Source organism: Bactrocera neohumeralis, chromosome 2 (assembly GCF_024586455.1).
Source record: "Bactrocera neohumeralis isolate Rockhampton chromosome 2, APGP_CSIRO_Bneo_wtdbg2-racon-allhic-juicebox.fasta_v2, whole genome shotgun sequence".
In the NCBI taxonomy this organism is placed as follows: Eukaryota; Metazoa; Arthropoda; class Insecta; order Diptera; family Tephritidae; genus Bactrocera; species Bactrocera neohumeralis.
The window spans coordinates 25069684-25085000 of record NC_065919.1 but is presented as its reverse complement, the minus strand read 5'-3'; the positions used below and the strand labels follow the sequence as shown (position 1 = coordinate 25085000).

At 38.6% G+C, this 15317-nt stretch overlaps 2 protein-coding genes across 3 annotated transcripts in view; one reads left to right on the top strand and one right to left on the bottom strand.

Moving 5' to 3' along the window:
• The window catches only part of LOC126765057 (zinc finger protein rotund), a 119636-nt gene that overhangs the window by 80779 nt on the left and 23540 nt on the right, over window positions 1-15317 (top strand). The gene's annotated exons all lie outside the window — the stretch shown is intronic.
• Window positions 2235-3143, bottom strand: LOC126765183 (general odorant-binding protein 84a-like). The gene is made up of 4 exons (XM_050482766.1): window positions 2867-3143; window positions 2733-2794; window positions 2554-2680; window positions 2235-2482 (listed from the first exon to the last, which is right to left on the bottom strand). The coding sequence occupies exons 1-4, from the start codon at window positions 3084-3086 to the stop codon at window positions 2388-2390; spliced, it is 504 nt and encodes a 167-aa protein (XP_050338723.1). The 5' UTR covers window positions 3087-3143; the 3' UTR covers window positions 2235-2387.

Here is a 15317-nt window from a genome sequence, read left to right as displayed (position 1 = left end):
GTTGTTTAATACTAATTTTGCTACTTCATCTAGTCCTTTGAACGGCGAAGCTTCTAGATATCTAAGCCGGCTTCTAGATAAAACTGGACAGAAGCAAGGGACAGAAGCATAATACAGAAGCACAGGACGTGTTCCAGCGTCTCTCACACGCCTACTTGCCTGCATTTTCTCCATGTAACGTCCTTACTAATACCTCGTGTGATGTCAGTAAGTCCATCGTCCTGCAGTCCTTTCGAGACCGTTTGAGTAAAAAGCATTCGTACGTTTCTTAGTGGCTCTTGCACTTAATCATAACGATCCTGCAAGTCCATAAGGCATTCTGTATTCACCCTAATTCGTCAGTCAGTCATTTCGGAAATTTCATTAATATCGGTTTTAGCGACTCATGTATTTCCCGTACTAGTTCGGTAGCCAGATGGATGGCACTTTTGACAACCTCTTCAGCTATTTTGTTTTCCGGCATTCATTTCTGTCCTGGAATCCGACTGCCTTCTTGCTTCTAAAGACATTCTCTGGGGCTCTACTGATTCGATTTAGCCCCGCAGTTTTTAAGAAGCTGATCTGACATTTTGGACACGTTCTTTTCTCTCCAAGAAGTTACTCACTTCCCGGAACCGCCATGTGCCATGCAAACAGATCAAACAAAATCAAGTTCTTGTATGAAAAAAATATTTATTTGGCGAAATATCTTCGCAAAATTTCACTAAAATCATTTTTTAAGGCAACAGTACAAGCTTAGAAGAAATTGTTCAGATCAGACCACTATAAGATATAGCTGACACACTGATCGATCAAAATCAAGTTCATGGATGGAGTCTTTTGTATTTTCAAAGAGTTTTATAGTATCTGTGTTGACGTTTTTTCTGGTTTTTTCATAATTTCAAATTTCTATAAACTTATATGGAATAAAATTAAAAAAATAATTACATTTTCGTGCTTGCCTAATAGGCTATATAAGTTTAGTCATTAAGATCTTAGGGTACAATCGAAAAATGGTTGAAAAAATAAGTAATATTGAATATATGTATGTAAAAATGATAAGAATTTAAAACAAAATCAATTTTTTTTTCTTTTTTTTTTGGTTTTTGTATTAGTACTTTTATTTAAGCAGCAAATATGGGAGCAGAGATAGGCTAGATAAGATTTTATAATCCTTCAGGTTTTTGTAAGCTATACATATGTATGTGTATTAGGGTGATTCAAAAAAATTTTTTATTTTTTTTTTTCAATTGGTACTCGCAAAAATAGGTTCCTAGACACCTCTAAGAAAGCCTCTCCAAATATGAGTTTTTAATTGTAACGGGAAGGTCCTCCGCCTAACGGTTTTCTATTTTTTCTTATTATCAGATAGAAAAATTTATATCTCGCTTCCAACTACTTGAAAAAATATTTTGTTAATTAGGTTTTGTAGGAAATTGAATGCTCTAAAATATGGTCTCTTATGATTTTTTCGTAAACCCAACCGTTTAAAAGATATTAACGGTTGAAATTTGACTATTTTTGGAAAAATTCTTTTTTTCTTATTAATTTTATAACTCAATGAAAAAAAATTATTATGAATAGATTTTTGGAGAGGCTTTCTTAGAGGTGTCTAGGAACCCATTTTTCAGGGTACCAAACGAAAAAAAAAATTTTTTTTTTTTGAATCACCCTAATATGCATTGATGTTTGACGATGAATATCTCGTAAACACTTAACTTAAACGAAATATCGTAGTAGACCATTTTTATAGAGCAGTAAATTTCCTACAAAACTATGTGTATCATCATTCATAATAATTTTTTTTTCATTGAGTTATAAAATTCATACGAAAAAAAGAATTTTTCAAAAATAGTCAAATTTCAACCGTTAATATCTTTTAAACGGTTGGGTTTACGAAAAAATCATAAGAGACCATATTTTAGAGCATTCAATTTCCTACAAAACCTAATTAACAAAATATTTTTTCAAGTAGTTGGAAGCGAGATATAAATTTTTCTATCTGATAATAAGAAAAAATAGAAAACCGTTAGGCGGAGGACCTTCCCGTTACAATTAAAAACTCATATTTGGAGAGGCTTTCTTAGAGGTGTCTAGGAACCTATTTTTGCGAGTACCAATTGAAAAAAAAAAAAAATTTTTTTGAATCACCCTAATGTGTATACAATTTCATTCACAGACACAGTTGCTGTATGTAAGCCACAAATGAGTAAAGGCGCTTTCCGATCAACGGATCTTAAAGAATATTAGTGCCATTCAAGTGCTTCTAAATATATTTATTAAAGTGTAGATCTAAATATTTAACTCGCGTTGCGCTAAAGTGCACGAAGAGCAAACAAGTTGCTAATAACATGTGGCTATGTGACCATTTAAGATTCATTGTTGCTAGTGAAGTTGACAGAATGTTGTCAAACCAACGGCTTATTGCGGGCATCCACGAGAGCGCGTAACGTCAGGCACTTAGCGATGGCATAGGTGCGTTTGCAAGGACAAGTCTCACGAGCTAAAAACGAAAATCGGAATCATTATCATTAAAAATCTGCTGCTCTGTCAGCAAGAGTGCAGTAATCTTACAGCCTTCATTCTGGCAGACGGGTAAAGAGTCGCCAGTGGCTGGCCACATAGTTTGCCGGATCAGTGTTGGATTCAGCTGCCAATTTCGCAAAAGGCCCGACTTCTCCATGTAGCATTTCAGGAAGCACTACAGGCAACGATTAGTGAAAATATATTGATAGCTCTTCAATCACACTTACCATGCCCGTTTTGTCCGTTATGTTCGGCAGTTCTGCGGTTTCATTGAATTGCTGTATGTATTCTGGAAATATTTTCAAGCAAACCATATACTATTTGTACCTCGAATGTTTCATACGTTTGTGCCTAAACTGACCTAACGGTATTGTGTAACTGGCATTACAAGTGCGCACTACTTCCTGAAAGTCGAAGCCCGTCTCGTTCGCAGCACCTTCAGCCGATGTGGTCGTCTCCATGGACTGTTGCTTATCCAATTTGTTATCCGTTGCATCTGTTTCAGGATGTGCCCTAGTTCCAGATAGAAAGCCAAGCAGGAGCAGTGAGATTGCAAGACTGAGCTGTCGATGATTGATCATTTTTTAAGTTTGTGTATAACTATTTTCTTTTCGAAAACCTGATTTCCACTGAAACTTGTTCAGATTGTTACCGATATTTAAACGAAATCTTTCTCTGAATAATTTATGTCGCTGTAATTTAGTTCAAGCGATTGTGGGTGAACAATTATCTAATCACAATGCGCTACGTCCAGCTTAATTCATTGAAATTTGAAGTCTCTGATTACTAATTAATTATAAAACTAATTGCAAATATATAAGAAATATAAAATAAATTATAAAAAAATATTTATTAATATTATTTATACTTAAATGTTTCAGCATAACTGTTAAGTAATGCGGCAACTGGGGAAAACAGTAGAAAATTTGAGCTCTCCATTAGAGTGGGAAGTATTTTTGAATTTAGCTATGAACTATTTTTGTGCAATAAATTTACCCAAAAACATTTATACCCAGTACTTGAATGATTACTCTATGATTACTTTCAATCACAATTATCTAGAAGTACCGATGTGCTGACTGTAGCGACCGCTTAAAATAGGTTTCGCGTGTGACAAGTCGGCAGCAATTTTATTTAATTATGAAAATGGCAATTTCTTTGATTGATATTTATTATTGACACTACAACAATGAGTTTAAATAATTTTGCATATTTTGTAATATGATTGAAATTGTTTGCAATCGAGTGCATTATTTAAACTACAATGCTATCATAAATTAGTCACCTGCGATTTATTTCGAACACCCGATTAGCGCCGAAGCATTTATGAGTTTGAGTGCCTGAGTGCTATATGTTGAGTCGTGGGTTCGTAGTCTGATTACGGCGCAAACGAATTCAAATCATTCAGTTTTTAAAAATGTTGGCCTAAACTCCAAATAATTTCATAAAAGTCAGTTACTGAACATTTGGTGAGAACAAGGTTATGTGTCGTGTTTGACAGCTGACAGGTATTACATAAATTCATCGTTTATTAAATGGAATTTTTCTAATTGACTTGCAATTTCTAAATGATCCCAGAGCTTTATGACCATTCCTGATTATTGTCTTAGGTTGGGTTAGGTAAGTAGGTGGATTTTACGTAAGAATAACCAGTTGGGGTGCCCAGAACTCCTAGATATGTATCAAAAAGATCATCGCATATTGATAAAGTGCCTACAGCCTGTCACAATTCAAGCGACTAACATCAATTCCAGATACAGCGCCCGAATACACGACGACAGTAAAACACATGTTCTTTCTCATCCTTGTGACCTTATTTATTTTTTCTACGCTCATTGGCTTTATAGTTTCTGATGATTCCGATGGCTGGTATCAAGAAGATCGTCGCATATCAACACTGTCACAATTCAAGCGACTACTGTTGGTTCATCAATTCCAGATACAGCTGTTGGAATGAGGTAATACACTCTCTGTGACCTTATTTATTTTTCTACGCTTTGAGTTCACTGTGAGCTGAGCTCAATTGTGTGATGAGCGACAATTGTGTGATGGCGAGAGGACCGCCCGAGTTTCAAGGGAACGGAGACAGCCTCGGCATTAACCAATAAGTCATTTCTGCAGAGTGTCACCCTTACATAACAAGAGAGTAGAATAACTCCGCTACCAGTCCAGGTTTCAACCAAAACATACTATTTCATTCTAAGTATATTGTGTGAAGGTCAGGGGTCAATTATACGTAGTAGTTCTACAAAGTCGTAAAGGCCGCAAATCATTTGGTCCAAAGCGAGATGCACCGCCTGGAGCCGAACCTGCCTTACATTCCTGATAAGTACATTAGTCACATTTAATACTTAGTAGGTAGTAGGTTCATTTACTTTACAAATCCTGAAGCAAATAACCTTACTACCGAACTCTCAATCCAGTACAACTCAATGAAATAAAAAATTAAAATAGTTTGTCAAGTGCAATTCTTCTGCTTCTTTACTGGCGTAGACACCGTTACTCGGTTATAGCCGAGTTTACAACAGCGCGCCATTCGTTCTTCCTTTTCGCTGTTTGGCGCCAATTGGAGATTCAAAGAGAAGCCAGATCCTTCTCCACCTGGTCTTTCCAACGGAGTGGAGAACTTCCTCTTCTTCTGCTTCCCCCGGCGGGTACTACGTTGAATACTTTCAGAGCTGGAGTGTTTTCATCCATTCGGACGACATGACCTCGGTAGCGTAGCCGCTGTCTCTTAATTCGCTGAACTGTGTTAAGCTCGTACAGTACATCGTTCCATCGTATGCGATATTCGCCGCTGCCAATGCGCAAATGATCTTAAATCCTCCGCAGAACCTTTCTTTCAGTATAACGTCGAACTTTTAAATCCTTAACTGAGCGTTTGAGGCCTTGATCCAGCTTTTCAAGGTAATAATGTTTTCAATTGTGACACTGAACTAAGGATACAGCCTTTTGATCCATACTTGAGTCCACATCCAACAACATCGCAAGACCAGTGTCCATTTTCGGAGGACTTTGGTCTTGCGTTGGCAATTTATATTGATTGCACAGTCCTAATAGGATAATTTTCAGAAAAATATCTCTTGGTTGGTTCAAGTTGATTTTTCCAATATAACATAAAAAGTTCTGCTATTCAACCAAATTATCGAGTATATCGTTTAGTTTAGTTGAGTTAGAAAGCCCTGGCTTTTCCAAACTACATATCTCCTTCATTAAATATTTAATTAATTTTCTTCCCGAAGATATTCAGTAATGGCCCACTGTTCATGCGTGCGGTCAGCCAGTCCGTGCTTTGTCGGCCACTCAGTCGGCAATCGGTTTCGGTACTTCTAATGGTGAGGCCGTTGGAGTACGACTAGCAGTGGGTTGACAGCAAGCACCATCGTGACCAACACCAGCATCAACACAGCCTGTGGAGTGAGCCTCGTATTTATGTATAGCAAGGAAGTATGGATGTAGTGGAGCTGAGCTGGCATTTGTTTTGGTGTTGGTGTAAAACGCCGATAGACAGTTGAACGCATCTCTCGCCTGCGACTAGGTGAGCCGTGTTGTATTGTGAATGGATGGCATGGCATGGTACAGATGAATGGTTAACGGCGCAAGTGGTGGAGACCGGTGGCGACGCTGATTGTACACATTGGGGAAAAATGCGCGCGCTGCAAAAAAATTAGAATGCAAAACATTTTTTCTCGTGCTTGTGTGCGACTTTTTGATATATTTTTTCTATTTTTTGAGTTTTGGGCTTTGCCATCGCCGTTAACTGTGTCGTTGCCTTTGCCTTTGCTGCTGCAACTCCTTGTTGATTTTTTTCATAGCCAGATAGCTGATTTCTTTTTTTGTTTTCTGTGCCCTTTTCATTTTTTTTTTTTTTTAAAGAAAGCAGGTGGGCCAGACGGGCGGTACTGCAACAGCCGAGCGCGCCACTGCTGCGTTTTGTTGGTGTTGGATTCTTCTTATTTTCTGTATTAGTGCATAACTGTGTAGTTGTGGTGCGGTATTCGCTGGGCTGGAGTGGTGTTTGGCATTGCTAGACAACAGGAGATTTGGCTTTGACATGATGCCGGCCTAAATTTTTTTTATGGTTTTTGAATAACTTGACACAACCGCACACACATACACACAACGGTACCCAGTACCTGCATGCAGTACCTTGGGGTTGTTCTCGCTTTGAATACTATGCTTACTGTGTTGTTGTTTTTATTCAGCAAGCTCTGTAGCTCTGGAGCGGTCGGTGGGAGTCGGGCCGCTCGGCTAGCGGGTTTATGAACTAACCAACTGCGTTAGCGCGGCAAGAGGCGGGTGCGTCTGTGCTCTGAGTGTGGCTGTGCAAGAGCTGTGAGCTGAAGTGGTAGAAAATATTTAAAAATGCGCTTTTGAATTTTTTCTCAGTCAAAACGGAGAAAAATGTAAGCGACGAAGGAGTTTAGTGGGTGGGTCGAGAAATGCCGCTGGCTAGCTATCTCAAAGGAGTAAGCTAGTGAATGTAAAAGGAGCAGAACGAATTGAAAAATTACGGAAAAGGCAGTAAAGTTTTGTTGTTGTGCCAAGCAGCGCACCAATGTAGATAATAACATTGTGCAAGGTGATGATGAAGTTGACGAAGGATGTGTTTTTGATGAAGGACACTTTTGAGCGCCGTGTTGGAGAAACTGGCGAATATGTCTAAGTGTATTTGGAAAAATCTTAGCAAAAACTTATGCAGTAAAGGAAGTTTAGCGACAGAAACAGCGGCAGAGCGAGTAATGCAGCGCGTTAAAGTCGTGAACGTTTGGATTGTGCGTTTGCGTCTGTTTTCGAAAGGGTTGAAAGTTATTTACGGCAGCATATTTGAATTTCGGTTTATTTGTTTCTCAAATTATACCTGTTGGTGGTTTAAGTTTAAGCGGTGAACTGTATATGTTTACTCTTCATGATTTGTTTCTGTGAGTTCCGAACCTTTGAGTGGAATTCAAATAATCAATAATTAAATACGACAGAGTCATAACATCTTGTACCCGAAATGGTATGAGTAGGCTTAATAAGAGCAGGGGCGAAACTGTACGATGGGCGTGGCACCGCCCACTTTTACGTGAACTCACTTATCTCGAAACCCGCCCGACTGATTTCAGCCAAATTATTGGTATATTCCCCGTTAAATTTGAAGTTTCTGTGTTTTTTCTTTAAAAAAGTGGATAACCTCGAAATGGAACACCCTTTAGTAGTAAATCTAGAATTAGCGCTAATAGGATAAATATATACTTTCTAATATATATGTATAACTCGAGAAGATTGAAGCTATGGAAGAGAATAATCGTTACCTTATTGCCGACATAAAGCCCCATCTCACATGTAACAGGGCGCAAATGGGCCTACTTCCCATACATACTATAACACAGTTTTAAATTCCATCTGCTTTTTTCCTTTCCAGTGCACAATTCAAGAAGCAATTATTATAACGGGATACAACTTTACACGAATAATGCCTTAGGACCAAAAAGTGTCCAAATCCTACAAAAACTGTTGGAGACCCTGCGTACCGAATATTTGATCCAAAGTAACTATAGTTGACTTGTTCCCGCAAATATGGGTCAATGCGTGAGATACACCATTGAAATTCAGTCATAATGCTTTCCTGACAATGGCAAATCTGTGTGTCAAAAATGGTTTGAATCAGTTGATAACGGGTTTTTTAATTAGAGCACAGCAAAAGCGCTACGGTTTGGGATATCAACGAAATTCTTTATCCCTGTGAAAGTACGTTCCATGCCCTTTCTTTTTCTTTTGCATGGCCACCACGGACTCGCTTGCAGAAGTCCAGATGCTGAACCTATTTTTTGACGGTTTTCAAGCATAAATCAGCTGACACTGCTGCAATTTCACGTTCGCTATTCGTACGAAGTTCATCTATCATAGCTGGCTTGTTGGCATAGATCATAGACTTGACGTAGCTCCACGGGAAATAGCCTAACGGCGTCAAATCGCACGACCGAGACGGCCAATTGACTGGACCATTTCGTGAGACAACAGGTTCACCAAATTTGGTTTTCAATAAATCGATTGATTTTTCGATGAAAACCCGGATGCCCAACGCTTGAGAATGACGTGTGAGAGATTGATTTTATGACCATAAATTGCACGTAGCGCCCTTAAAGTTAGTCCACTGACTCCAAATTTCTGTAGTAAATTTTAATAATTTCGGCTCGTATATTTTTCCGTGTTGAAATGGCAAACCTTACTGAAGAGAAATGTCAAAAGAGCGGGGAAAAATATGGCGTTGTTTGCTGTTCCTATCGATCTTTGCAGCGTCCTTATTAAAAAACCTGTTATTTCCCTGGCTGTGCTTCTTGCAAGTTGCAAGAGTATAAAATGTTCGGTTGCATTCGAACTATTATAAGTATTCGAGATAAGTTTGAAAAAGAGTAGTTGTAAGATTGCCTCTTCACAAGAGGCCATATTTAAGGCAACAGGTAGTAGTGTTTCCTAGTAAGTCCTAACTGGCATAAATCTCGTTACAGGCAATTCCTAACTTGTATGCCGCTCATGCCGTTTATTCGAATTCTAAAGGAATGATATAAGAACTCTAGTAGGAGTGTTCACTGGTAATTGTCTAATGTCCACACAATGTCTCTTGTAGAAGCTGTTAAGAGGTAAATAAGAGGAGACTAGAGCATCTTCTATGCGAATGCGTAAACAAAGAATAGCGACTTTCCGTCGAGGGTTTCTTAACGGTGTCTCGTAGGTTGCGCAGTTAAAACTTTTTATATTGATTCTACTTGTATGTGAGGGGATTTTAGAACCACTGGTTTCACAATGAACCTCCTAACGGCCTAGGTGCGTCGTCAGACATCTACCTTCCTACCTGAGTCCCAACTGAACACACTTAAATCGAAATCTGTTGCGGAAATTTTTTGCGATATTGCAATATTGCATCAAATAAGCAAATATTTTTTACAAAATAAGCCTCAGTGCTGCCAATGTGTGGGATCAAAATTTATTTACTTCAAACCCCGAATCAATGTACCTAACCTCACATAAACTGCGAGTGAGGTTTCAGCAAAAAAAAACAAACTTTCAAATGAGACAAAAATCAATCGCATCTGCTCAAAGCAGGCTATGTGGACTATCAATATGGAGGCGCCGAGAGAGTGACGTAGACGAACAGAAAAACAAAGAGCATTGTAGAATACGAAACAAAGTGTTGGTGTTTCGCAATATGTTAACTATTTTTCGGATAATTCTTCATGTTTGACTGCGTCTTACTTTCCGCACACAACGGAATACTTCGGAGTAGAGGGACTATCCCAACATACGCGTAAATCAGTTACCTAACAGACCTGTGTGTCATGCGACGGAGCTGTTGGCCATTGTTTGTAGCATTTCAGTGTTGTTGTAGTCAAATCTAAACAGTATAGTGAATGTTATGCTGAATTGCATTACAATAATCAGCATTTCTTTACTTAGACGCAGTTCTCAAAATTCCAAGTTAAGCAGTTCCTTGCTTCTCAATAGAATTGCCTACAAGTATGCGCGTGCAATGAAAGTCACGTAATGAAGAAGCACACGCTTGGAGTGATATTGGCATTGGGCTAAAGGTATGACATTAGAATAACGGTAATGACCGCTACATTGACGCCGCTTGCAACTGCAAATGAAGCTGCGCCAACAATAGCGCTCATTCCGCCTGTTAGCAGCAACATTTACACTTATGCGTTATTGTTGATGAATTATTGTTGTTGTTGCAACTTCTTGTTGTTATTGCAATACGTTTGTTCGTATTGTCTTTTCAAAGGCTGCCACCATTGTGTTGCTGTCGAATCGTTTTTGTCTGCTCAATAACCGCTTCCAACAAAAAACTACCCAACACGGCCGCTTGTTTGTCGGCAAGTGTGTTGGCCGGCGCGCCAGCAATACCACCACGTCCATTGCTACTATTAGAGTGGCCAACATCAGCGGCCTTCATCAATAACACAACCGTATGCGCCGCTAACACAACCACCCAACCAACCGCGCGCCAGCTGTGCTGCGCACACCGCCTCACCAACTACGCAGCTCACACCAGGCAACAACCCTAAGCCAGCAACATCATCATCAGCTGCGCCTAGCTGCGGCAGCAACTGCGACGCTAACTGCGCCTCGCTCTGCCTAACTATGTTTTTTGCATTTCTTTCTTTCCGTTTTTGTTTTTATTTCGTCCTTTTTGAATTTTTATATTTGTTCGTTTATTTTTTTCGCTTGTTATGTCGCCTGTGTGCGTGCACAGCGCTGCCGCCGCTACGGCCGTTGCTGTTGCTGCTGCTCTTTGGCATTTTTTCGTATTTTGCGGCACTCTTAGCTTTGGCGCTGCATCAATGGCAGTTTGTGCGCGCGCGGGTGTTATTATCTGTTAGGGTGTGTGTGTGTGTGTGTGTGTGTGTGTCGTTCTGTGTTAGTGTGCGCTGCTCTTCCTGTCTGCCCACCGTGCACGTGTTTGTGTGTCTGTCGGGCCCCCCAAAAAATATATTGTTTCAGATTTTTTCATCATCGCTTTAGTTGGGTTTTTACATTGGTGACGGATCGTGCTCTCGTATGCTGTGTGACGCTTCGAAGCGCGCCGCACTTTCGCATTTCTACAACGACTCGTATACGCGACGCGCGCTAAATTGACGATGACAACAACAACAATTGCAATAATAACAAATAAATTATTTAAAAAAATTATCACTAAGCGCCACTAAAAAATAAGGCGAATAAAAACTTACGCGCCGCCTATTGCCGCTCGAGTGTTCGCACAGCTGGGCGCGTAATAAAATCGCCCGTGCGTCACCGCTTCGTGGCTGTGCGGCCGTAGTGGTCGCAACTACTTGCAAGTTGCGTGCAGCAAATCATACGCAGCGCACGTCAAGCACGCACCTACGAGACTTTAGAGCGCGCGTGTCTAGCAACAATAGGCCACTGCCAGCAGCTGGCGCCTGGCAAAGTCACAGCATAACTGTTCGCGACACTCGCAGGAGCGCGTCGTTGTTGTCGGTTGCGCGCGCGTTTCGCTGCAGCAGCAATTGCCGCTCTTACACTGCGTGTCTCCTAAGACAGCAAACGCGACAAAAACAAAAAATAAACAGAAAATTAAATAAGCATAAATTGCGTACTAAAGTAAATTGGTAACAAAGTTGTTTCTAAACGCCGGTGTTGTTGTTATCTTCTTGCGCGGTTTGCGTTTGTGCTGAGTGTTGAACCGCGCTGTGCCGCACCGGAAGTGCTCCGAAAGCGCTTCTTCATTTCAGTTGAAGAAGAAATCATTCAGTGTTGTTGTTGTTGTGCCAGTTGTTTGCTCTTTCGTTGTGTTGCTTCCTTGCGGTGAAAAGAAAGCGGAAAAACGTGAGAGCGCCGCCAAACAGCGACCTTCAACCTGCGTCGCGCCTCTTGCGCCAAACACACACAATTCTCACACAAACGAATGCTCACAAATTTTAATATTTGCTTCCGCATATCTGCGCATTGTTGTTATTGTTGTAAGAAAGTTGAAGAAAAATTTTATATCAGTGTGTGTGTACATATATATATATCTATATATAACGTATATGTATATACATATGTAAGTATTTACCTTGTCTACTTTACTTGCAAAAAGCTTGCGGCGCGGCAAGTGAATTTTCTTTACTTTAACATTGTTTGCGTGTGTGTGTGCATTTCTTTGCAGCCATTCCTCGCAAGTGTCCTACAAGTGTTTCTTTGCGATTTGCTTGATAATCTGCGACGAGGTGGTTTTTTTTGTTTGACTGTGTGAGTGTCCGAAATCGTCTGGTTTGATTTCACTCAAGTCGTAAGTTTTTTTGTGTTTGTTGGTGTTTGTGTGTTATTAAAATCAACAGTTGCCATATTAACGAAATATTTGCAAATCTTTTGGGTGAGACAAAAAGGCTACGTTTTATACATATGTATGTAGATACATAAATGAATTTCTAAATTTCCAAAAATTCAGATTCTAAAACATTTGGTGGTTGTTATATATATTTTTTTTCAATTTTCTGGGCCAAAGGCTGTTTGCCAAGTTCTACAAAACTCGCTTATAGACAATTCATAAAACTGAAAATCTTTCAAATAGTTAATTTTTTGAAATATTTTGAAAAGTGTTAATCAGATATTGAACATTTTTTTTACAAACAGATGATAATTATAGTTGTTTTCGAAATTTTCATAATCAAAAATAAAGTTTTCTTAAAATTAAGTACAACCTAATCGCTTCAAAAAGTTATGTCAAGACAAGATACGACAAGAAAGCGGAATGTCATCTTAAATCGAAGGAAATTTCTCGGCTTTGGACTATTTTGATTAAGAAACTTGGGCTAGAAGACAGAAAATAGTTTTTGTTCAAGTAATAAGTTTCTTTAAGACAATTATCTCGAGATCGTTTCGTTTTCGAATTTGAAAAAATTTTATATACAAGTTATGAATTTACCCATTACGTGGTCATATTTAACTTAGTAGCAGCTTCTCTTATTCTAAAAACTTCGTACTTCTACTGAAGACACAAAAAAATCTTTGTATAAACTTATTGCTTCGGGATATCACCTCATAATGCCACTGCAAAATGCTCAAACTGGTTTTTCTTATCTAGATTAGGTTTCTACACGTAGACATTGAAATTTGTCACATCTGCAAATTTTAGAAAACTTTAAAGACATTTTATAAAAAGTGCCTATGGATACCATATTGACTTGGGCATATTCATTTACTCTACGCGCGTTAACCGATTCGTTAAAAATTTGTTTCCTATTTTATGTTTGTGTGAAGTTTGATCTCCCCATATGTCAGTTAATGTATTTTCCGCAGTTGGTCGTTTGGGAAGCGAAAGGTTTGTCTGGCGATTGAAGTTGTACGTCCAGTTTGTTTAAAATGTTGTGTTTCCAATGGAATCCAGTCTACAAAATCACTGAAGATGTTGCAGAAATCTTTCGGCGAGCCTAGTTGTTCTCAAGCAAAAATATTTGAGTGGCACAAAGCATTCTGCTGCTCGTGTACTCTCCGAAAATTTGCCTCATACGGGTCATACCTCCAACTCTGTTAATGACGATAACATCTAAAAAGTGACACCCATCGTGTTGGCACGAGAGCGATAGCAGAGGATCTCAACCTTTAATATGGGTCGACTCAACAAAATTTCGCTTTATTTTCTGACCCATGTTTTCAATGGAATTGTATTAATCTTAAAAACTAACGACTGCACCGAAGCATAACATCCTTCACAAGTACAAAAGATCCCTTACTTGAACTTGTCAAATAAAAAAAACTGCATCCTTCCAATAGATCAATATGTTCCACAAATTCCTTAGGTTTTGTCACGATTTTGATAATATATTTGGTAGAAAAACGGCGGTAGAATGCATCCAACTGATGATTAAAATTGGAAAAGCTCGAAAATGAAGGGGTTATACCTTTACCCGTGGGGTTGCCTTTTAGAATGAGATTTCTATTATTATTCGTAAAGTATATTTATAAATAAGTGCTTGACCTCGGTATATTTCAAAATATATTAATACATTTTTGAAGAAAAATAAATATAATTGAAGAATGGTACCAAGGGATAATAATGGGAAATCCATTTCGAGGTCCCCTACTTGTTTAAAAAAAAAAAAAAAACAACAGAGAAACTTCAAATTTAATGGGGAATGGTTATTATAATTTGAAATAATATTCTTCGGCAATTAGTTTTTGAAAATTATCTTTTTCAAATGTTGGCAGCGTCTATGTCTCAGATGGTCCATCCGTAGAGTCCATTTTCCGATGACTAGGTCGAGCATTTCGAATGTAAACTGGGTGTTGTTTAGCTCCAAGGCCTGAATCGGCGAGATTGTTCGCATAGACTTTAGACTTTACATATCGTCACAAAAAAAAGTATAACGGTGTGACATACACGATTTTGATGCCCATCGACCGACCCAAAACGTGAAATTACCTTATCACCGAAGTGTCCCCTTAATAAATCCATTGATTGATGCGATGTGTGAGAAGTAAAGCCGACTTGCTGAAACCAAATGTCGCCGAGAACACGAGCTTCAATTTTAGGCATTAAATAGTCGGTTATTAACATTCTATCGGCATCATTTTTCAAATAATATGGACCGATGATTCCATACAAACCACACCAAACCGTAGTGTTTTCTGGATGTTATGACCTTGCAGTATAACTGCAATACTAGATATTTGCATGGAATGAAACAGAATTGTGACCTCAATCGAACAGACACATTAAGTATGTTGCCTTTTCGTGATTTCATCGTAAAATTTGACATTTTTAGTCATATTGATTCACAGAACGTTTTGACAAACGTGCGTTATTTGTGTTGTTTACAGGTACTTGAAATATTCTTCTCGACAAAAAAAGGCATTAAAAAAGTTGTTCCAGCACGAAGCAGTTCCTATCAAATAGTTCCCTGTTTTAGAAAAACATAGTGATAAACCTGAGTGATAAACAGAGGACAGATCGCTTCAACTCGACAATGCGAGCTCTCACACAACGACTGAAACAATTGATACAACTTTTTGAGCACTGAAAACATCGATTTTTAAATTTCTTCTGATTAAAATAAGAAAAAACGTTAACTTCTTCTACACCGAAGAGCATTTTTTATCATCTTGGCAAACTTAATATACCCTGTTCAGGGCATAACACAAGACACTGACAATTCCACAAGTCTTAGTCTTGAAAAAAAAAAGATGTTTCCAAAAGTTTTACCATTTTTTCACTTTTTTGACAAGTAGCAATCTTACGTGAAAAATTGCCTGATCAATTGCCATACAACTTATTGCCTAATATTTTGTACTTTTCTTGGTTTTACTCTTTGAAAAAAAGCGGC